The sequence below is a fragment of the Corvus kubaryi genome, unplaced genomic scaffold (genome assembly GCF_017639235.1).
Source record: "Corvus kubaryi isolate FWS band 111438036 unplaced genomic scaffold, C.kubaryi_AGA036_p1.0 37308, whole genome shotgun sequence".
Taxonomy (NCBI): Eukaryota; Metazoa; Chordata; class Aves; order Passeriformes; family Corvidae; genus Corvus; species Corvus kubaryi.
Genome location: NW_024581096.1, coordinates 12,324,018 through 12,347,936, shown reverse-complemented (window position 1 = coordinate 12,347,936; position 23,919 = coordinate 12,324,018). Strand labels below are relative to the sequence as shown.

Sequence of the window (23,919 nt, the reverse complement as noted above, 5' to 3'; positions counted from 1 at the left end):
GCATTGCTAGGGATGTAATTTAATTTAGATGTTGATATTAAGTTTCCTGAAAAATTGCTTTCTACTTTAGACAAATGCTCAGAAATGCTAATGAAACTCCAGGCCATGGTTGGATGAATCTGTCCACTGCCAGGATGCTAAATTGGGCTAATTAACATTTTATTATGTTCAGTATGAGCTGATTGTTAATGTAGGGTGAGAGGGAATGCTTTTATCTCCACAACAGAGGAGCAATACTTAACTTTGATTTTATAATTTGGCAATACATGAAAAAATCCACATTGCCTACAAACACCACTGTATTGACAATCATGCAGGCTTTTAAATGAGATCCATGCAGTGGAATTTGTGACAATGGTTTGTTCCAGGCTCTTGACTTAAACTGCATAGACCATTTCTGTTGGTTTTGAGCACATGACCCCTCACTTGACCCCTTCAACTAGAGTTCGAAAACTTCATATTCCAGTTTTTAGTTCTTGCCTACACTTTTGACAGGATTTGAAATCAACAGCATCCAGGCTCTATTATACACATTTTAAAAGCAATTTTTACAGGACATTTTAGCATTTTTATACATTCTTATTATTAAGGGAAAGAAAAAAGAGAAGGGGCCATCTTCTGAAGAGACAGAAATTAATCATCTTTAGTTGGATTTCAGTTACAATGATCCTAAATTTCTGGCAAACTGAAACTTTTTACATTATCTCTTTAGTGATTTCCTATGTTGTAAATCAAACAAATTCCATGTATTTAAAGAACAAACTCCCTATTCCATATAAAGTTCTCTGAGCATTGAGAAGCCTCCCGATGGGTTTTGCATCTTACATACGTGGGGCTTTGTGCAGATGATATCTAAAGTTCAAAGACAAAACAATCAGTCTGCAATTTCTTGTAGGAGCCAGCTTGTGTCTTCTGTTCTATGTTTGCTTTTTCACACAGCTGATGGCTATTCTTGAGAAGAGTTGTGTTTCATTGTCTTTTAGTAGGGCTGTCATCTCAGAGGGAAGCAAATCTTCTTCTGAAGGGCCCTTATACTCATGTTTGGGTAGCCTGTGAGCCTCCTGCCCACGGGTAGGATCAGCCAAACCTGTAATGCAGCATCAGGCAGCTGCTGGAATTCCCTGTTAAAGCAGCTCCATTTGCAGAGTTGCCAAATACCCAGATTTTGCCAGACCTGGCCAGCTTTCAGCAAGTTTGTCAGTTGCTTGGATCAGAGCACGGCCTGGATGGTTGGAAGTTTTTGTATGCCTGGGTTGAAACAGCTGCAGTTTGGCTCAAGTGGAGGCAAAACCCAGTGCCCCACTTTCCCGTGGGGAACGCTGTGGCTGCTCTCTGCACTTGTCCTATCTGAGCTGGCAGGAGAGCCATGAAGGAAGTGTGCCTCTTGTGGGTTGGGCCAGAATCAGCCTCTGTAAGGCTGGGGGGGACAGGGTTAAGGCTGCAGTTGTTCTTCAGATTTGTATCTGCATAATGGGCTGCAGTTGTTTTACATGTTTTTCAAAGACTTATGCAACCAAATGAGCTGTATGTGTAGATTTTAATTATACCCACTGGCTGTTACTGGCTTAAAAATGTACTCTAATCTAGGAAGGGGAGTAGACAGCCGAAACAGAGCAATGTGCAAATGTTGAATTTACTTAATTTTTTTTTAAACTTTGAACTGAGGTCTCAGGCAATAGACTGTGATGGTGGCTGCTTATTTTTTGGACTTATGTTTCAATCTGTTTTCTGCTACCTTCTTTACAGGTGCAGTCTGTGTTAGGAAACTGCTGAAAAGTAGCTGGAAACTAACTGAAAAATGTAGAAAAGCTCTGAAGTTGCATTTTCCTGCACAAGACTGTGGTCCAGTCCCTACTCCTCTTCAGAAATATGGAATCTTAAGTAGTATAGTTACTATGAAATACAAAATAAAAATGATATTGTCATAATAATCTAAAGAGTTTATTTAAAAAAATAATAAAGAGGTCATATTAATGAGTGGTCTTTGAGGAATGTGTTATAAGTAGATTAATTAGTATGTGTACATATTATTGCACTTGCTTTATAATTATCCTATGAAGTAAGAGAAGTTCACTTTGTACAGCTTAATAAAAAAAAGTAAATCCAAACTGTTGCTTCAAATCTGAAGAGATGGGAAGTACTATGAGTGTAAAAGGTACAGAAACATGAAGCACAACACATAACCCTGAGCCATCCTTTGTCAATGTCCCTCAGGTTCATAAGGATATACATACTCATCAGTTCTTGGAGCACTAAGTGCAGTTCTTAAGCCTTGCTGGATTTTCATGCTACAAAAATATTTGGGTTTAGATTAACCTTTACTCAACTGCTCTCACTCTTTCCAGTCTTTTCCTGGCCTCTTGTTATGCCAACACAGTTTGGGATTTTGTTGCTCTAATATTCATGACTTTCCATATACTGTGGTGATTATTTGCAATTGCTGACCCACAGACAGCAGTACTCACTACACAAGTGAGTTGTGTTGGAGGATAAAGGCCGGGGGAGACAGTAATCATTGCTCTCATTTTTGGGCTTAATTTTAACTTTGAACTCTGTTGGGTCTTGAAAGGGCTGAAGGTGGCTAGCTGGTTTTATCCAGCTTCATGAGGAAAGTCATCTTGACCTGGGCACATCCTCAGGGATTTCACCCCTAAAAAGATGTTGTGCCAGAAGGCAGGTATATGGAGAAGGTAACTGTGCACCTCTTTGGACTTTATATGTGGGATGTGGTCTTAAACTATCAGAAGGAATCTTCCTTACTTATCTGCCTTCCTTATCCCTCAGTACTTGTCTTTGGAGGCTCAGGCCACACTGCACAGATTTCTGGGTTCTTTAAGCTTTTTGAGAATTCATCGTTTGTTGTACTTTGTTAATTTTCCTGCCCTACAACTCCAAAAATAAAAGAAGTATGTCAAAACTACAGACTTTCTGTCAACACCTAGGAGTGCCCTGAAGCTTCTGCTTGCAGAATCTCTGTTGCATTTTGCTGACATTAGTTACTGAGGAATTTTAAATAGACACTGTGCAAGAAACTTTATGTGATAAATCTAAATTGTGAGCACTTATGTTTACAATTAATGGTACATGGAAGGGAAGTCCATACATTTCAGACTTGAAATGGGAGTTTGTGTTACTGTGGTAATAGAGTTTGCCAAAGAAAACTCTCTATGAAAATGGAATTGCTGGAGCACAACCTGAGAATGAAAAGTATAGAGCTGCTAGGGATCCCAGAAATCTCTCTGAAGAGCAGCTGGGTGGATATTTTGCTGAGTTTGAAGGCTAAAATCAGGAGTCTGTAGCTTGCCAGCTCCTGTGTTGCATGATGCAATTGTTTCTTTTCTAATAAGAAAACAGCCATTAAAGAGGCTTGCCTTTTATTAATGTCCTATAGCTCGAGGTGTGTATGATTGGAGCAAGACTTTTCATGCTATGATGCAAAGCATGAAAACTGCATTTGTTTTGGTTTCAGTGGTGGATTTCTTGGTTTTGTTGTTTTTTTGAAAGCTGTCCCAGAATGCAGGCTGACACAGAAGGTGGATGCAGGGTTTTTACCAGAGGATTCTGTGTGTACTGGGACAGGGCAGATGCCATCTCATGTTAAAACAGAAGGACACAGGCTGTGTGCAGCAGTTCACTTTGCAGTGGCTGGTGCTAAAGCGGGGAGAGGGGAAAATAATCTCACACAGCTCCTGGTAACTTCATACCTGCCTCTGTCAACTTCTTAAGATCTTGCACTGCACTCTAGAAGTTGTTTGCAGCAACTCATTGATTGAATGTTTTAAAACTCTGAAAACATAATTTTCCCAGCTTGTACTGGTACCACCTCTGATATGAAAACAAAATGTATTTCCTCTCTTTTTCCTAAGACAATTTTTGCACTTTTTTGGCTTCATGTATGTGAATGACAGGATAATGACATGGACTGCCACCATTTTTGAAAAGCCACATTTTTTACAGTTACTATTGGGAGGAGATAAAATGGGTGCAGTGTGAAGCTGTAATTTTTATTTGTTTAAAGAAAATAATAAAAAACCCCAAAGAACTAGTAAGTATTGATAGTGATTACCTGTAGATGTCTGATTTTATTTAAGGCAGTCTGATCTGCCAAACATCTGTAGAGGTCCTCCATAATTAAATGACTGGTTCTCCTTGAGGCATGTATTGTCTCAAATGAGTGACAGTATCTTGATAATGCAGTCAGGAAAAGATGAAGATTCTTTTGACTTTCATGGTGAAACATCCATGGTTTAATTTTAGGTATAAGGTGAAATTCTATGTGCTGCTCCTTATTTTTCACTGACAGACTGCATCTGTGCTGTGTGATGAAACAGTGGAAGGCAGCTTTGGTTTTCAACTGATTTTGTTCACTGTGCCAGCTCACCAGCCACACAGTGACCTACCTACCTGTGCTGGTGCAAGGAGGAGGCAGGACCCAGAGAAGGCTTGCAGAGGAAAGCAGAAACCTCCAGTTTCAGGACCATTCTGGTCCTGGGACTTTCCCAATCATTTATTCTGAAGGTGGTAATTTTTCTATTATTAAGTTCAGGGTGTGTCAAAAAGGGCTTACTTCCAAGATTGTTTTAATGCTGATAAAATCTCAGGCCCTTCACAGGTCAGTAAACCGTATTCTTCTACAGTGACTGGTCATGGTGCCACATGTGAGAGGAAACCACATTGGACTTCCTCCTGTGTGACACCAGGTATTTTCTTCATGCACAGAAGGTGCTGCTCTAGTAGTGACTCATGGCCCTTTCTCCTTCAGGTCAGGTCTTGGGAACTCTGGCATTTCTGCCACTCAGCCTGTGGTGGAAAGCAATCAAAAGCTAGATATCATCTACTGTGTTTATTTTAGCTGTTGTTTTTGAAGGAGGAGTTGAGGCCTTGAGGGATAGCAGTGTAAGCGAGGAGCTGCTTCTAAAACATATAAAAGCTCTAGTCAGTTCAGAAAGTCAGCCAGGTTATCAGTAAGTCACTTTGTGGTTGAGATAGCTGGTGAATTGCTTGCCTGTTTGATCTGGTAGTAGCAAAGCTTAAATGTCTTCCATTTATATATATATATATATATTTTTTTTTTTTTTTAATCAGCAATACAAGGTCTCTAGGCAGCTCTGTATCTTTATTTTACTATTCTTGTTTGTTTGTGTGAAGGTATTGGTCGGTGGGGAAACTATAAATCATCAAACTGCTGGCAGACAAGTTAGACTTTTTAAAAGTCAACAAAGGGTTGACATCCATTAGAAAATGAAGAAGAGTGATCTGCCTTGGGGAGGGATGTTTTTACTCAAAATAAACCTTGACAATGAGTGTATATGAGTGCATAGTGTTTTTCAAACATTCTTGCACTTAAAATATTTTCAGAGCACTCCGATTAAAATGACAGAGAACAATAGTATTATATACTTGCATGTAAGTTTGACTGGGTTCCATGTTTGTCATAATAGGAAACAGCAAATACAGTATTCACTTAGCATCCATAATTCAGCCACGTCCTTTATTTGCTTTGGATTTTGGTAAGTAGTGTGTTGAACTACTTTCAGGCCCTGGAGAAAATCTGTGTTACAGAGAATGCTAATTCTGCCCAGAAAAAAACTCTGGAGCATGACCTTGCCAAACAGAGATTGAACCCTTTGATTTGGTATAATTTTTCTGCTTTTTTCCCTCTTGTTTTTCTTTCCACAAATGAAAATTTCCTTGTTAGAAGGTTACTGTCTTAAATTAAGACTTGATGTTTATTTTTTCTGATTTTATCATGTTCCGCTTTACTTTTGTGGCACTTCCCCTAGATATATGGACCACCCAGTTGTTTTAAGCCAGCTGTCAAAATAACATTCAGTAAGAGGATTTGCAGGAAGTAGCTCTGCAAATGGTTAAGCAGAGAACCTGAATATAGCAGACCCATGTCTTACTGCTAATACCACCTTAGCAGTTGTCATCAGCTATAGTTTTACAGGTCTAACCCCTAAATGGGGATTGTTTCTGTTCTTCTACTTATGGTGTAATGATTTGTAAAGAAAAGTCTTACGTGAGCCGAGTACTAAAAATTAAAGTCCTTTTTCATATAAGTTAGACTGACATTTAAATAATTTCTGAAAACACTCATTATGGGTCTTTTGACAAAGACTGGCTCTATCAGAACTCTTGCGCTTTGTCTGTCAGATGCTGGTTAAAGAAGTCTTCATTCCCTCGCTGGCTTAATTTTGTAACCAAAATGTGGAAAAGGTCCTTTTCCCTGAATAAGGGATGGGCTTGTTTAGGACAGCTGTAAGTGTTCCACCATTGACATCTCCTATCTGTTCTTAGATTCCTAAGAAATCTGCTGCTTCAGATTAGTTTAGGGATGTCATACACAGCTGTGCCCTCTGTTCAGCCAGCAAGTGTCATAAAAAACATATATCAATGTGGGATTTTTATGTGAGTAACATTTCAGGTCAAGAAATTTGAGGTCCTGACAAGATTTTGAGGTGATAGTCATGTAGCTGCTCTCCAATTGAACCTGAATCTCATGAAATGAGTTCACTCTTACTCTAAAGGCCTGTTTACACCAACTGGGCTTTGCATTCCTCACAACAAACATAATTTTTCACTTTTTCTCATTAAGGACTGAGTAATTATGAGACTTGTACGTTCCCAACAGGATAAAAGCAGTGTCAACCTAATGATCTTGCATCTGCTGCAGAGGTGGGTCTTGAACCACTGGGAATGGTAGCTGCTCCTCTGCTCACTGAAAGGTCTCAATACAATAATAAAAGACCATCCTGCCCCTCAGGAAGAACAGAAATGTTTTACAGCAATAAAAGAAGTCTGTCTCAAATCAGTTCAGGCTGGGCTATCAAGATGTGGCTCTAAGTGGCAATAATATGCTTATCTATTGTGAAGGGAAAATGAATTATGTTGTAATGGGATTTTCAGCTGAATGAGAATCCAACCCTCAGTGTGGCCCTTGGTCCAAATCATTACATGCTTGTTTTTGTTTACCTAAGTCATTGCACAACCAGGAAATGGGAGGAAAAGTTTTCATGTCAAGGAAAGTTTATTCATGGAAGATGCAAGTAAAATGGGCCACTCCTTAAGGCGTCCAGATGGTGAGAACTCCAGTGTTTGGAAACCTGCAACTTTTCTTTCAAATGTTTTAGGAAATTATGTAGCTTGTAAAGAATTTTTCTGTACTGAAATGAATGTCGACAAGCTTCTTTGTTTCAAGAGCCTCCCTTGCTACATAGGAGTCCTCAGTACCTACTACTCAAACGTTTGGGTCTGTGGTTTTCTTTGTTTTGGGTCTGGTGTTTTGTTTGTTTGGGTTTTTCTAACTAAAAAAACCCAACCAAACAAAAAACAAACAAACAAAGCAGGGGCTATTAACTTTAAAATCAGAATTGCCCCTTAATGGGGAGGTTTTGCCCAATACTCTGTAAATAGTTCAATTTAAATATGACTATAATAGGTTCACCCCAGTCTGGAGTCGTTCTCCTCTCTGTTGAGCAGGACTTCTGTTTACTAAACCAGCAGTTAAGTAACTGTATCCCCCATTCCCTTCCAGTTATTTTGAGACTGTTAAGAAAAAATATCTCCCTACAGGTTTATGTGAGAGATGGTAGCAGTACAATGATGCAGGGAGGAGACACACAGCAAGCAGCTCTTTGTGAAATAAAACATCTGTGTGTGTGATGACTTGTTGAGAACTGCCATGAGAGTTGGTTTTTTTGGTGGGATTCATATGTTCATTGAAGCATAGCCTGAAAAGAGTTAATTTTTCTTTTCTCTGATACTTTTTTGCAGTCAGATTTTACCTAAATAAAACTCCTTTAGCACTTGCGTGCTCATGTTGCATTTGGCACCATCCTACACGGTCTGTCCATAAAACCTCAGTGCCCCAGATTTAGCCAAGTTATTATTATTCAGGTATTTATTATTACTATGAATATTGTCAAATGTAAGTTAGCCAAGTGCGTGCTTCACTATCTTCCTAATACATAAGTGAATTTGATTGTATTTTGTGTTTATACAAATGTATCTGAACATGTTTTGGTATTTGCTGGTATGTTGTGCTGGCTAAATTAGAGGTGTTGGAATTTGTCAGACTCCTCTTGTGTCCCTCCCCCAGTCATTTTCCCAGAGCCTGAGAAACCACTTCTTCCAAAGAAGAATGTTTACACAACTTTGCGTTGGTCACCAAGTACATGAAGTTTTGATTTTGAATGACTGGGGAACAGACAGCAGCAGTGCTTCTTGTGCCCTTGGAAGCATTAACTCCTCAATTTGTTCATGGCAGTAGAATTCACAGGATGAATACAGAATACTTTTATATTTGCAGAGAAGGGTTGAAAGCTTAAGTGCTGCCTGTCTGCCATTTGCAATCAGCAGCAGCCAGTGTGGAAGGAAGGACTCCTTGTAGGAAGTGAGGTGGTTGCTGTCCTTGATAGAGGACTCTGTTCCAGGAGCTCTCCTGTTTTGATTAGTCCTCCTCTCTTTGCCAGATGTCGTGTGTAGGTCTCTTTCTCTGCTGAGTTTTCAAGAAGGCTACAAAGAAGTCTATGGCTCAGAGAAACATGGTGTTGCAGTCCACAGACTCTGTGTCTGAAATACCCATTTCATTCCTGCCTTTTGTTCCAAGTTTTCCTGGTTAGCAGGCTGAACTTTCAATGTTAGCTTTAACACTTAAAGGAAGCAGTTGTTCAAAATATAAATTTCTAAATACAACTAAAAGTAGTTGACCTGGCTCCATGATTTATGATGTTTCTTTTACATTCCATGGGAAAATCCCTTTTATGCAGGGGTGCATGATGTTAAAAATTAATACCTTCCTTTGAAAGATATTAGAATCCCTCCCAGGAATTCTGACTCTTTCAGTTTGGTGCATGTTTGATGATGGTCCTAACTTTCCACACTTAAAGAAATAGCAGTTAGAAGTGTTTTGTCCTGAATTTGTGTTTTACATTACTCCCACTGAAAAACTGCTTTGTGTGCATCAGGCTGAGGTTGGTAGGACCCCCATGGTAACAGGATGTCTGCCCATATCTTAAGACTTGACAACATCGGCATGCTATGCATCAGGAGGATATAAACTTCTCTGTTTTCAGAAGCTTTTCCTTCAGTTTTGCTTCAGGGCAAAATTAAGTCAGCAGCATCTCCATAGCACTGCTCCTGTGAATCTTGAAGTGCCCAGCCTGAGGATGTCAAACATGAAATTTCAGCTGTAAAAACGCTCGAATTCAGTGTAATTTCTTTGGTCTGTTCTGTAATTACATCTTAGGTAATTGATGCTTGGAAGCGCATCCTGCCACGGTGTGGTTGGTAACGTCTGCAGTTTCACACCGTTTAAACAAGAGGTGGTTGGGGTGAACAGCAAAACCAAAAGTGGAAAAAATACATTTCTGGCATAGTCTCATGAATATCCAGTAGCTTTGATTTCTCCAGGTGATACAGCAAAGTGTTTTCCCCCGCCCATACACAAAAGAAAGATGAGCTCTATAAAGGACAGTACAGAAGCACAACTTCATTTCGTCTGATTAAGGAATTGCAGAATCATGTTTTAGAGGAACTAAATTTTGTCCACTGAAAGGGGAAAATCTAAGTAAATCTGACTAAATCTAACTAAATCTGACTGACTAAAATGACTAGAACAAAGTCAGTTATTGTGACTATTTTCTTTACTAATTCCCCAAGCCCAGGCATTCTTTGGGGATATATTACATCACTAGGGACATAAGTTTAGAAATTGTGTGGGACCAGATGTACATAAAGTATATGATATGGATTAATGGGACAGCAGCCTGTGTAAAATCATAGAGTCATGGCATTGTTCAGGATGGAAAAGACCTCTAAGATCTCTGAGTCCAACCAGTAACCCAGCATCCCAAGTCCACCACTAAACGGTGTTCCCCCCCCTGTGGTGCATATACACATCTCTTAAATATGGTCAAGAGCCTTGCAGGGATGGTAACTCCACCACCTCCCTGGGCAGCCTTTTCCAGTGTTTGACAACCCTTTCAATCAGGAAATTTTTCCTCATGTCCAATCTGAACCTCCCCTGGTGCATCTTGAGGCCATTTCCTCTCATCCTGTCCCAAGTTACCTGGGAGAAGAGACCAACGCCCACCTGGCTGCACCCTCCTTTCAGGGAGCTGTAGAAGGTGATAAGGTCCCTCCTGAGCCTCCTTTTCTCCAGACTAAACATCCCCAGCTCCCTTAGCCACTCCTCATAGAACTGGTTTTCTAAATGCTTTGCCAGCCTCATTGCCCTTTTCTAGACATGTTCCAGCACATCAATATCTTTCTTGTAACAAGGGTCCCAAAATGAGCACATTATTTGAGGTGCAGTATGAAAGTATGACTACAAAGTCTTTTTGATGTTCCCTCTCACTGCCAGAGCTGTTATCTTCTTGGGAGGCAGTGGAGGGATGCCAAAAGATCTAAGGACACGGAGGAAAGAACTTGCCAGTATGTGGTTTGTGAATGCAAGAGAAAAGATAGCTTAATAATAAGAAAAGTGACATGTAAATGTTCTCTTCCAGTTTTCACCTGGCAGCCATGAAAGGGCATGCAGAGTGTCTCAGGATCATGGTGACACATGGTGCAGATGTGACAGCTCAAGATGGTGCAGGTATGCCTCTCTGAACCTATACAAGTAGCATGATACACTCAATTTGCTTATGTAGTTCTTGATGAAATACTCTTGATTTTCAGAGTGAAAAAACTGATTTGACAACTTTGCTTTTCCCCACACAGCATGTAGGAAAAGCAGCTGTAACAGTTGCATGTTTAGGCATAATTGCTTCCCTACACAGAGAATTCAGATTCTAAAGTCCTCAAAAACTTTTGTCCTAATACTACAAATTTCAGCATTTGTAGTGGACTCCAGATGTAAAATAGTTGTTCAATCTTTTAAATTGTTATTTTTAAGTTAAAAAAAAAAAAAAGAAAATAATTCTCCTCCCCCAGCTCTTATTATTACAGGTTGCATCAAGATCTCCAGTTTTGCTTTTATGTTTATCCAAGCTATTAATCCCATTAACTTTACAGGAGTTGCAGTAAGACATTTCCTGAGGATTATGGCATAGTGAAAACAGCTGATACAGGCCAAAACAGAGCTGAGAGCTATTAAGTATGATGTTTCAGTTCTCAAAAGTCCTATGCTTAATTACTTCTCCACTGGGAGGATGATGGGAGCTGAATTTGAAACTGGCAAACTCTTTAGATTTCAGTTGACATATGTGTGGAATCTGTGCCCAGCATTTTCTCTGGCTAGCTGAGCCACCTGGATGACCTGTCAGCATTCTGTCTCTCCAGTAATGATATATAAATGCTGGGCTCATGGGTTCTGCTTTTGGTCACTTATTGCAGCCTGAGGGAACCTCTGTCATACATCGGAATGATTTGCCTTTATAAAAAAGTGTCTGTGATACTGGAAGGAGCATTCATATTTTACACAATGATAAGGGAATATATGTATCTGATGCAGACTATTACTCAGAATTCCTGCTTCACCTTGCCTGATGATTTATTAGTTGCTTGAGTAGTAAGAGGCTGCCTGTCGACTTCCACCTGAGAGTGTCGGCCCAGTGCTCATTAGTGAAATCCTTCGCTGTAAAAGTCACATCACTTGCAATGAGAGTTTCCTGTCACATGTGTCTTTGTCCTTATTAAGTACTAAATCCTGGTTCCTTCTTTTCTTAGTTGCATGGATAATTTGTTCTTTTGCTGTCTTGTCATCTTCAATTTTTCAGATGCTCTGTAAGATGAAACTGGAGGAGAGTCTTCAGTGATTCATCATAAATCCATAGTCAGTAAATCATGGCATTTCATAGCTAAATATGAACTCAGAGATGCTAAATTAATTGAAATGCAAACCAATGCAGACCTGTGTTTGATAGGGAATAGGAAATCTATGAGGTGCAAACTAAAGTACCTGTGTTCGAGTCTTCTATGTGCACTTCACGGATGACACAAACTTAATACATTTGTAGGTGGTGGATTTGGCGGGTTATGCTCTTGATTCTGGGTTACTTTTTCATTGCCAAATAGCAAATATCAGGAAGACACCGACAGACATCTGTGTGAGAGGGAGGCTGAGTAATATTGGAAAATGGTTTTCTAAGAAACAAGGCATAATGTACAGTCTTAGACTTACGTCTGCCAAGATGTAGTCTGACACAATGTTTGTGTCACTCCTTTATATGAACCAAGACTTTAAGATTATTCTGTTACCTGCCTGAACAATGGTCTGTAGTAAAGACATTCTGCTTGATGTAGGTTTTTGTTTTCTCTGCCCTTACTTTTTATGTGTCACATAATTCAAGATTTTGCCTTTGTCATAGAAGGGTTTATTCCTGTGCTTTGGCATGATTGAATAAGTAATTTGCTTTGCTTTTATTCGTTTAGGGCACAGTGCTTTACATCTTGCAGCAAAGAACAGCCACCCTGATTGCATTAAGAGATTACTTCAGGTAAAAGAAAAATCAAATTAATATTGATTTTTGAAATTTTCATTTGGTTCCATTAGATGTTGACACATTTTCTGCTAATAATCTGCACCACACTTCTATACTGTTGTTCTAGCTCCTTGACATCAAGAGAGGCTCATCAAGATTTTAGACATAAAGAGTTTAAGGACCTTTCAGACACTGTGAATGTATGATAGAAAACAGTATATCTTCACTGAGAGGTCTGCAGGTACAGTTTTCCATGTCCAGCTGCTCTGACATAGCTTGGTTGGGTTTCAAGCAGGTTGTAGCTTCAGTTTAACTTCCTATGTTTTGTCTGTGTGGTTGGATGACTTGGAATTAGGTGGATTATGAATTACAGGGGAAAAGGACTTTTCACTTCTGGGGGCATTCTGATAACATTCCACTGGAATGCTTTCTGTCTGTTCACCATAGAAATGTTTTCAAGTTTAAAGTCAAAGAGAGACGAAACCAAAGTAGTTTAGATCCAAAAATAAAATGGAAATAATTTAATCTTCTGTGAAATGAGGTAAAGGACAGAGAGGGGTTAGAAAGGGAGTTGAGAGAATGGGGAGAGAAAATAAGAAAACCAAAAGTGAAGATGAACAGAAGAGTCTCATGGTGTTGAAGATGAGTGTTAGTAAGCAAAGACATTGTCCATCTCAGCTCCATTTCAGAAACACAGGTAAGCTTTCATGGCGGTGATCAGAGAAATGGAACAGATTTTTCTAAGTTTGGACTTATCAATAGGTCTCAGACAACATAATGAATACAGACTGAGAATACAGATGAAATAATGAATAACAACCCTGCTTGAACACGATGGTGCAGAAAGAGAATGGATCCTGTATCCCAACCTCCAGATTATTTTTCCCTGATTGCCTCAGGGCTCTCCAGCTGTCCTGTGACTGACCTCTGTCAGTGTCTCTGACAACACAGGGTCGAGTTTCACTGACTCCCACCTCCATACTCCTTGCAAGCTGTCTCCCCTGCTGCTCCACAGGCGGGAAGGGTTATCCTGAGCCACCGCGGCCCGTCCCATTGCCAGGATCCACATCGCCATCAGGCCGTCACCGGTGGCATCGCAGGCAGCAGCAGCACCACCTCAGAACGAACAGCGTTTAACACCAAGATACCTGCTCCCTTCCCACCTGCCTGCTGCAACCACAGAGTGCTTTTGTTGATGTTTATTTCTTGTTTTATTTCCATGTGCAGATTTCTAAGTATGTTCCTAAGTGCAAACCCGTTGGTAATAGTCTCCAGTAATTCATGCTCTTAGGATTATCTTCTGTGGACCAAAGTGTGTGTGTGTGAGGAATGTCTAACTGGTGTTGAATTAAAGAGGCTGAATAACAATTTCACACAGGCAGAATCCTGAAATTTTTGTTACACGGAATGTAGTAATCTTTGTGATCCTGTTTTCCTAGATAATCACAGGCATGTTGGAGACAGTGCTGCATGTAAAAGTCAAAAGTCATAATGTTTGTTTTCTAGAAACACATAATTTTAGGGTCCTGTCTTCTCCTGTCCAAAGAAAAGCATTGAAACTTGTGAAGGGTTTAGAGAACCTGTCCTATGAGGAGCAGCTGAGGGAGCTGGTGGTGTTTAGCCTGGAGAAAAGGAGGCTCAGGGTAGACCATATCACAGTGGGAAAAGAGGAAATGGCCTCAAGTTGAGCCCAGGGAGGTTTAAGTTGGATATTAGGAAAATTCCTTCACCAGAAGGGCTGTCAAGCATTGAAAGAGGCTGCCTAGGGAAGTGGTGGAGTCACCATCCCTGGAGGGATTTAGGAGATGTGTAGATGTGGGACATATTTTAGTGGTGAACTTGGCAGTGCTGGGTTAGTAGTTGGATTTGATGATCTTGATGGTTATTTCCAAACCAAATGAATCTAAATTTCTATTTTACTTTCTCTTTGTTGTAATTAAAACCAAAGTCTGTACCAAAACAAGCCTTGGTAAGGATTTGAATTGTTTTTTTCATTACTATTTATTGGTTTGAAGTCTGGATTGATCAGTAGCATCTGCTAATTGTAATAGAAGAAGATATAACTGGATTGTTGGTGCTTATTTTTAAAAATGTGAATGAACCCTTATTGCATTCCACAGTGGGCCTGTGGGAACCTGATAAGCTTTAACAAGGCCAGGTGTTGGTGCTGCACCTGGGTCAGGGCAACACCAGCTGCACCTGGGTCAGCCCAGAGAGCCAAATATATCCCGGGCTGCATCCAGAGCCCCGTGGGCAGCAGGGGAGGGAGGGGATTCTGCTGCTCTGCTGAGATCCACCTGGAGCACTGCATTCAGTGCTGGGATTCCAGTGCAGGAGGGACAGGGACCTGCTGGTGCCAGTCCAGAGTAGGGTTGTGAAGAGCAGTGGAGCACCTTTCCTATGAGGAAAGGGTGAGACTGAAGAGAAGAGATGGCTCCCAGAAAGCCTTAGAGCTGCTTTCCAGTATCTAAAGAACCACACAACAAAGGCAGAGAGGGACTTTTTACACTGGTGTGTAGTGATAGGGCAGGGGGAAATGGCTTCAAAGTGAAGGAAGGCAGGTTTAGATTTGGTATTAGGAAGAAATTCTTTGCTGTGAGGGTGGTGAAGCACCTGGCATAGGTTGCCCAGAGAATCTGTGGATGCCCCATCCCTGGCAGTGTTCAAGGCCGTTTGGGTAGAGCTTTGAGGAACCTGGTCTGGTGCCCATGGCAGGGGGTTGGAACAAGATAATACTTAAGGACTCTTCTAATCCAAACCATGCTACAGTTCCATGAAATAATGCAGGACAGATTGCCTTAGGACATTGTTGCTTTAGCTTTTGTTCTAATGTTAAAAAAAATACAATTCTGAGGCAAAGGACAGAGTTTATTTTGTTTTTTATTTACTGACTTAAATTTTTCTGAAACTATAACATTTTTTAGGAGTAGCTCTCTTGATCATGAGGATTTCCTATGGCTTCAATCTGAGCTGGTATGAAGACAGGAAATACCAGATTGGTAGAGAGAGAAGCTGTACCTTCCTTCAGTGTTCTTATCTGAAGCAGCACATAAATCTTTTTGTAGAGATGTTAAGCACTCTGTCAATATAAAACATATGTTTTATTTTCTTTGTACTTCTCTAATTGCTTTTTTCCTTCTCCTTACTGAATTGTGCAGAGTAAATGTCCAGCAGACATCACTGACAATTCTGGGAAAACAGCTTTACATTATGCAGGTAACTTCTTGGATGAAAGTTTGTACTGTTTTGTTGTGCTTGATATTTCTAGCTCATCAGCCTAGAATTTGTTTTTTGTACCTCAATGTAATGCTGCAATATTGCAAGTGGAAGAGTGGGACACAATTTTTGAAATTGGGGTTTAATGGACTTTCGTGCTTGTCTTGTCTTTTTAACTTATCTTTATTTTCTTTTAGCTGCATGTGGGTGTCTTCAGGCAGTTCAACTTCTGTGTGAACACAAATGTCCCATTAACATCAAAGATTTGGTATGTACCTCTTCTGTTGTGTACTGCAGATACTTCAGAGCTTTTATCACCTTCATTCCCAGCTGTTACCACCCTCCACCTCAGGTGTAGTAGTTCAAAGCAATGCTGTGCTCATATACCTTCCTGGATTTCTCTGCTGGAGGAAATTCCTTTTGCAGCTTGCCTTTGCAGTGGTGTGGAGGCACTTCACAGTCTGATACTGTAGTGGCAGGATTTGCTGATCATTGAGACATTGGCACAAGTAGCTACAATCGATTCTTACACATTCAAAACATAATTAAAAGTGTTTCCCTTGTCTCCAGGAGGCTTTGGAAAAGTCCCAGTATGTGGTCAAGGGCTGCAAAATGCTCACAAAGCCCAACCAGACAACGATAAGCCTGAGGGGAAAAAATACACCTGATATATTCCAAAGGCTCAGAGACACTACATCCATTACTGTGAAATGTCTACAACCAACCAGGTCTGGTTTTGGGAATGATGCAACTGCCTTATAGAAAACATAATGATGAAGGGAGGGGATCTATAAAGCGCAGGCCAGGCAGGAAGTGATAAAGTTACTTGAACTTGTTTGTTTTCAGTTTTGGTCTATCTCCGTCTTCTCTGGTCTTCCTAACAAAAAATATGTCACAGACATCCAATCTAAGATTTCAGCAGATGCATTTTAAAGGCATAAAAGGTTTCTTCAGCCTTAAGAAAAGGCTGTAGGAGTATAATAAAAATGTCCTGAGCTACATAATGGCTGGTTATAGGAAAGAGAGAGACCAGTCTCAGAGGTGCATGACAAAATGATAAGCAATGGTCAGAATTTGGGTAGTGGACCTAACTGGGAAATTCCAGTTAGCTACTAGTAAAAAATATCCTCACCTTGAAGGTTGTCAAACACTGGAACTGGTACCCAGAGCTGTGTCTTTACCTTTGGAGATGCTTAAAATGTGGCTGGACAATGAGCAATGTACTGCGATTTGAAGTTTGCCTAGCTGTGGATTGAGGAAAAAAGTGGGAGAAACCCCAGATACCTCTAAAGGTGTCTTCCAACTGTGTTATTCTCTGACTTTATGAAATGTTGTATTTTTGCCTAGTATTTAGTTAAAGTTATAATTTTTGTTGCAGAGCTATTGAAAGGCATTTTGTAGTTTCAAAATAATTGTGTTTTAGCATTAAGCAAACAGCAAAGGGAGTACAAAAGCAAAAAGCATTCCTCCTTCCTATGTTTTGAATCATCCCCAGCAGACAAGAAAGGAATTATAGCACACTCAGCTATATTTATGGTGCACAAGATAAATGTACTGATAGCACCTCATTTTTGCTATGTAAAGGTAAAATTTATGGCTGACTTTTAATCTCAGTGTGTTTTTCTAAGTGAATGGAATATCGTTCATAGTCTCTTTATGTGCATTTCTAGGATGGCAACATACCTCTGCTGCTTGCAGTACAAAATGGTCATGTAGAAGTCTGCAAATACCTTCTGGATCATGGAGCAGACATCAACACCAGGGATAAAAATGGAAGGTACAGCAGGTTAACATGTTGATTCTTCACCAAAGCTGACTGTCAAATGAAGATTTCTTCTCAAATCCTTCCCAAAATAGTTGATGTTAGGTGAAATAATGCTTTCTGTACTGGACAGTGTATCCTGATGGCTGAGAAGGCTTACAGAATTCTGACTAAAGCAAAAGATGAAACTATGTAACTATAAAACTAATGTGCCTGTAAGATTTCCTTTGGGCTACCAGAGCAGTATATCCCATTTTTAAATTATTCCTATGCACATCTGATTGATAGCACTTACCCACACATCAGTTTCTAAGTGTTCCAGTTTAAATGCTGCTCTCTTCTTGGGATGAGCTAGTAGCTCCAACTTAAATCCTTAAAACTGCTACTTGTGAGCAAAATCTGTGGAGGGTTGTTTTTTCTGCCATAATGCAGCCACAGCAGCAAGAAAAAAATACGGTAAAGCTCTACAGTGGAGATGCTGTTGTTTTAGAAGGTGCCAATTAGAGGTTTTTTGCATTAATAGATACACGTGTCAGAAAACTTTTTAAAAAGCAACATCCTTGTAGTGAAAAATGCACTTGTTTTGATGCTACTGACAAAGATCAAGAGTCTTACAAAATCATGGACTGTTTTATAAAACAGTTGGTTAAACTGTGAAGGTAAAGGCACTTACACTTTATAGTAATTTTGATTATTCTGTGTGACACAATACTGATTCTGTTCTCTGGTAGCACCTGTGAATATAAGACTGGGCCCTAACTTGTTTTTTATCAGTCCAAAGTTCATTAGTGCGCTCTTTGTTTCCAGCTGTCTGAAGAAAACCCCTTTGTTGTCTGTCAGTTTTAATGGCCTCGTTGGTGCTTTGAACTTGAGGTGCTGCACACTCTGGGACCTCTGCCTTCCCCTCACCTTCCTAGTGTTTAATCAGCAGACAGTGTTAAGACTCTCTGCTTTAATTGGATAAAGGAGTTTCTGTCATAGATACAACTCCAATTTCTGTATTTTTTTTAACAGTAGTACTGTGTGTAGAAGCAACAAAACACTATAATATGGAATATGCTGGTTTACTTCTCGCTTTCATTGTGGTGAGGGGTGTGACTACTCCTCATGTCCACAGAAGTAGTTAAGATTTTACTGAAACAGGAGAAACCATGTTGGGAGAAGAGAGGGATAACCTTTGAAAATGGCATCTCCAGATTCCTATTGTGTCCAGACTAAGTGAATTATTTTGGTAAATTAAAACCATCCCTGTGATTCTGGAGGTGTTATCTGAGTTATCACTTACCACTCCTTTTACCACAGCACTGCAACAACATCACTTTTCCAAGTGACTCACCCATTACAGGTAGTATGTTTAATTCATTAGTGAAAGTATTGTCTTAATATTTAGCAAGTATTATCACTGTAGTAACTTTTCAGCTTCGTATCTGCACTGAGGAATGTGTTTGGCAGTAAACTTGGTCAAACTATTAGACATGTTTTCATGCCGAGAAAGGAGAACTATGCCGAAGAAGGAAGGCAGTATTAGAGCATGCTTGAAAGGTGAGGTTTTCTATGTGTTTGTAATTATTCTGTATGTCTCTTACGATCCCTTCAAATAATTAAGAATAGCAGACACAACCTGTTAGGAAAAGATTCCTTCTGTATGCTGTCCTTAATCTAGGAGCTGTCTCTGTGCAGCTGCCCTGTGCTTGAAAGGGAATTGTTTGTGCTCTCACAAACTTCTTTCTTTCTTTTTTTTTTTTAAGCTGACAGCAGCACAAGTCATCTCTTGGACTCACTGAAGATCTTTTAGATTTGTTTGTCTTTTTGATTGAAATCTGTTTGTCTGTTTTGTCTCAAACACAGCATGTGAAGGAGAGCAGCAATGAAAAAAAGGCTTTCATGTTGTGCCACTGCTGCAGTTGGAGTGTAGCAGTGAGGTTTGTTAGTCTGACTCTATCCTGCAGCCATTTCTATCTATGGCTCTCCTCTCAGCCTCAGGAAGTCACTTTTAGAAATGTTTGCAGACGTGTGTTTGCAGCTGCAGTGTATGAGGAAGAAGAGGAGGGGCTGGCAGGTGTTTGTAAGGAGAAGCAGCAGTTACATTTATGTACCAATACACATGTTGATGGAATCTTGGGCTTCATTATACGATAACAGTCACACTGTTTATTTCCTGAAAAAATGAGTTGCTGAAGACTTGCTGTTTGTGTTTTGGTTTTTTTCCTCTTGTTCAGAACTGCTTTGATGATGGCTTGTGAAGCCAGTAACCTTAACATGGTGGAAGCTCTCCTTAGGAGAGGTGCAGATGTCAGTTTAGTAGATGTCTTTGGACAGAATGCCCTGCATTACGCCAAGCTCTCCGAGAATACAGGGATCCAGAATTTCCTGTCGTCAAAGATATCGCAGGATGTGGGTATGTGAGAGAGGCTGACCTGCAGTTTGTCATTTCTTGAACAGGCTACATGTATGTTTAGCACTGAACAAATTTCCTTCAAAGTGTAGCATGAAATGTTGCAAAAGCCATTTTCAAGATCATCTGGGTGAGACTTCCCAAAAACTCTTTGCCATAGATGGTAATATTTAGCATGGGATAAAGCCCTGAGCAGGCCAAAAAGAGATGTTTTGGAGAAATAAAAAATAAGTTGATGTATCAGCATTGTGAAGTTTTGCATACAATTTGGAATGGCTTCTCTTTTATACATAGAACCCCTCAGTAGAAGGGTTGGAGAAGGAACTGAAGCAGGCAGAGGGTTTTATGGTCAAACTATAATGGATTTCTAAAGCTTAATGTGTAAGAATGATGCAAGACTATAATAGAGTAAGAATTGTCATGAATCTTCAGATTTTTTTCTGAAAATGAAACCAGACAGTATCAGAGAGGATGTGATTGAAATGGAATTTGCAAATTATTTTTATCAGGTTCAGACAGGAATTCAAAAACCAAACCCTTTATCTATGGTATGGGAAGTAGAGTGGAGAGGTGGGTTGAGAATGGCAAATAGCTTTTCCTTTAATAACTTTTATTTCTTTTCTACTCTCTTCTTTTCTGCTCCGCAGATGCAAAGTCTCCAACAAAAGCAAAGCAGGTATTTGTCCTTTTGATTTTGAAAATACTGTGCCTCTCTAGACTTGCAACATAAGAAAAAACAGTAACTGGAAGCACCAGTAAATGTCACTGTGAGATGGGTTGCTGCGACTACTATGTAATGTAAAAGGGTTTTGTTGCTTAGTTAAGAAATGTGTTTCAGGAAAATTACTTTTAGACTTGGTTTCTCTGTGTAACAGCAGCCAACACCCTTGGTGAGGGAAGGAAGGGAGGGCGAGTGTGTATGTGCATGTGTGCTGGGACGGTTCCCGCTTTCTTCATGCGTAGTGCAGGAGCTCGGCTGTTGGACACCCTGTCTCTTTAAACTGCAAAAAAGAGGATCTAGAAAAATTCTCTCTTTTTAAGAAACAAAATTGAAGGTTATCCCTGGTTGCTGGAGACCCCTTCCTGTGAGAATCCCAGCAGAATTAGGCAATTAAATTAGTTTCTTACATTTTTAGTTAGTGTCATATCTTGGGAGTGCAAGTAGACCTTGTAGACCTGCTGGTGGCTGGGAAGTAGACAAGGGTGCAAATCAATGGATCATTCCATCTCTGAGTGAAGAGGGGGGTTTTTCAGGGGGCTCAGGCAAAAGCTGGTGGAGAGGAAAGGTGGTAGCTGTGAAGAATGGCATGACTGGGCTGTGTGTGAATGGAAGTGTTTTGAGGTCACTGGTGCTAAACCCATTGTCAGCTTCTGCTTTTTCACTAAATCTTGTTTGTTTTCACTGAAGCATGGATTACAAGGGAGCAGATTCTTATTGCCAGGCATGTTTAATATCTTTGTGTTAGTAGAGATGTGGCCTTTACATAGGGGAAAAAAGGCACTGCATGAGCTGCTAAAGTTGATATTAATGTGGGGTTTTATTTATTTATTTATTTATTTTTATAAAACAACTTGCTCGGACTTTACTAACCAAACTAACAAACCTACCTTTTCTGGCTGGTGAAACTTTCAGCATGATCAAGGCTCTAAATTAAGTTCAGAAAGAAGTGGAACTCCAAAAAAACGCAAAGCCCCACCTCCTCCTATCAGTCCTATTCAGGTAAAGAAAAGACCAATTTTGAGATGCTTTTAGGGGATGTAAAGCATTTTGAATATTATTAGAATTATGTGGGCAGGATTTTCTCTGTCATGGTTATTTTATATACCTGTCTTACCATGAGTGCTTTTCCTGACATTAGGATGACACAATGAAAGCACATGTTGGTTAGGTTAACTAAGCAAAATTGCTTAAAATACAGCATGGCCTAAGATACAACTGTACCAATTTTACTGTGCAATTGCTTCTTCCAACTAAAGTTGAATCCTTTTTGCTGATTTCAATAAGAAAATAGTTCTGTATATTTTAGTTATACATATATATGGATACATATTATTGTAAGCCTATATGCATATCAAAATAAAATACTTAAACTGCATTTTGATACTATATAAATCTATTTAATAGTTATGTTTAATCTTAAACCAGAATGTTACCGGTGTAACAGGTACACTCCTTATGTAATACTGATTCAGAAGGGCACTAAATAATTAGGTCTGTTCTCTGAAAATAATCTAGAGTTGTGACTTATGTTAGTGCAGGTGAAAGTACTGTTTAATGCATCTGTGTCCATATATATATATGTGTGTGTATCTATCTATATGTATATATATACACGGGCATATATTAGAGAGGTAGCTGTATGTGCATGTAGGTATACATACCTATTTATATAAATTTTTTTACAGGGTAATGATTTGTCCTCTCCACACTCATCAACTTCAACTCCCATGACTGGAAAAGGACAAGCTTTCTTTGCTGATCAAGTGTGCAAGGTATCAGTGTTCCATTCTTATGAACTTAGGGAAGGAAAGTACAGGATCTGTTTTGTTTGATATTCTATTTTGATGGCTGCAGAGTCTCCTGTGACTTAATTAGCTGAATTTTAGGAGCAAAAATGAATCCAAATCTATTTCAATGCAATTCATAAAACAAGTGTAAAGATTGCTTCAATGTGTAACAAATATGTGCGTATAAATAGTCATAGATGAGTCAGTGTTTAGGAGTATGGTTATGAAAGTATTAATGCTCCAAGAGATCAGTTTCTAATACCAGCAAAGTGCATGGAATTGGGCAGTGCAAAAACAGACCCTTTTACCAAAAAGCATCAGTGAAAGGGTTGAGTGTGTCCTGTCTGATCTTTATCTTATGTTGCTGAAGATTTTTTAAAATACATGTCAATATATTGCTAATACTTATCACAGTGTCTGCAATCTTCCAAACTACTTACAAGATAGTTGGCTATATTTCATTAGTATTTGATGGGAATTGGGCAATGGAACTTGAATGGCTGTAGCGGCCTTTGAAATACTGAACACATGCTACAATTAAACAAGATCTCAGAAATAAAAGAGATCCACTTGGACAGCCTTTTTCCGACATATTTTCTATACTGTCTATATCTCTTTTTGATGAACTGTCCAGGTTTACGTCTGCTTTCTGTGAAAATGTTTTCTTTTGATGTCTTAGCAGGAAGAATTCAGCTCCTTGCACAGGGACAGTAAAGACAGACTGAGTGACAGCACAACAGGTATGCAATTAATCCTTATTTCATTAGGTCTTTTAGGTGACATGAAATGCTGAAAACCTCTGTACCTTTCCACTTAGAATATGAGACACACTAAGTATTGAGAGTGGTATTTTGTAATTCCACAAGCAGCTCCCCACCAAAACATCCCACTTCTACTGCATGAACTTAACACATTCTTGGGGAGTTTATAGGAACAGTTTGCTTGCTCACTGTGTTTAATGGTAATGGGAACAAACTGTTTAATTTGAAATGTTAGAATAACTAACTAGCTAGAACTTCAGCTTTATGAAAACTTTCGAATCTATTTTTTTTCTCCAAAGGTGCTGATAGTTTATTGGATGTGAGTTCTGAAGGTGACCAACAAGATCTACTTCTGTTGATGCAAGCAAAAATTGCCTCTCTGACATTGCACAATAAGGAGCTGCAGGACAAATTACAGGTGGCATATTTTTGTGCTGTTCTGGTGCTCTCTTAATCTGCTAGGCAGAACAAAGAGCTGCTTACTGTTTTAAAGAGTTGTGCTGTGAAGATCTTTTAACGAGCTTGTTGGTAAGATCATGGAAACACTCTGCCCCAAAGGATTAAGTCAGTGTTTTGATCTTTTCTCTTTTCCCATAAATTACTTAATAACTTTGTTTATTATGATAACTGCATTCTAAAAGATGTTGCTAACAGTTGTGCTAGCAGAATTTTAATTTACATAGCTTTGATTATTAGCTTATGGAGCTCAGCCCAGATTTTCAGAGGAGCTTGGCACTTGCTGCCTTCTCTCACTGTAGATGGCTAAATGGGAGCAGCTGAGCTTTGAATTTTTCTAAAACTTTCTTCCATGGTTTTTTAATCATCTCTCTCTGTAGGATGTGGCAATAC

At 39.5% G+C, this 23,919-nt stretch overlaps 1 protein-coding gene across 6 annotated transcripts in view; it reads left to right on the top strand.

Moving 5' to 3' along the window:
• RAI14 (retinoic acid induced 14) overlaps nt 1-23,919 on the top strand; it is an 87,011-nt gene that overhangs the window by 56,773 nt on the left and 6,319 nt on the right. For 3 of the 6 annotated variants that reach the window (XM_042028534.1, XM_042028535.1, XM_042028537.1), the window contains 11 exons: nt 10,512-10,600; nt 12,379-12,443; nt 15,587-15,644; nt 15,842-15,912; nt 17,315-17,421; nt 19,626-19,804; nt 20,449-20,477; nt 21,435-21,521; nt 22,208-22,294; nt 22,989-23,049; nt 23,370-23,488. In XM_042028534.1, the coding sequence (XP_041884468.1) occupies nt 10,512-10,600; nt 12,379-12,443; nt 15,587-15,644; nt 15,842-15,912; nt 17,315-17,421; nt 19,626-19,804; nt 20,449-20,477; nt 21,435-21,521; nt 22,208-22,294; nt 22,989-23,049; nt 23,370-23,488 (952 nt within the window). The remainder of the gene's footprint in view (nt 1-10,511; nt 10,601-12,378; nt 12,444-15,586; nt 15,645-15,841; nt 15,913-17,314; nt 17,422-19,625; nt 19,805-20,448; nt 20,478-21,434; nt 21,522-22,207; nt 22,295-22,988; nt 23,050-23,369; nt 23,489-23,919) is intronic. The other 3 variants (XM_042028536.1, XM_042028539.1, XM_042028538.1) reach the window with 3 other exon arrangements.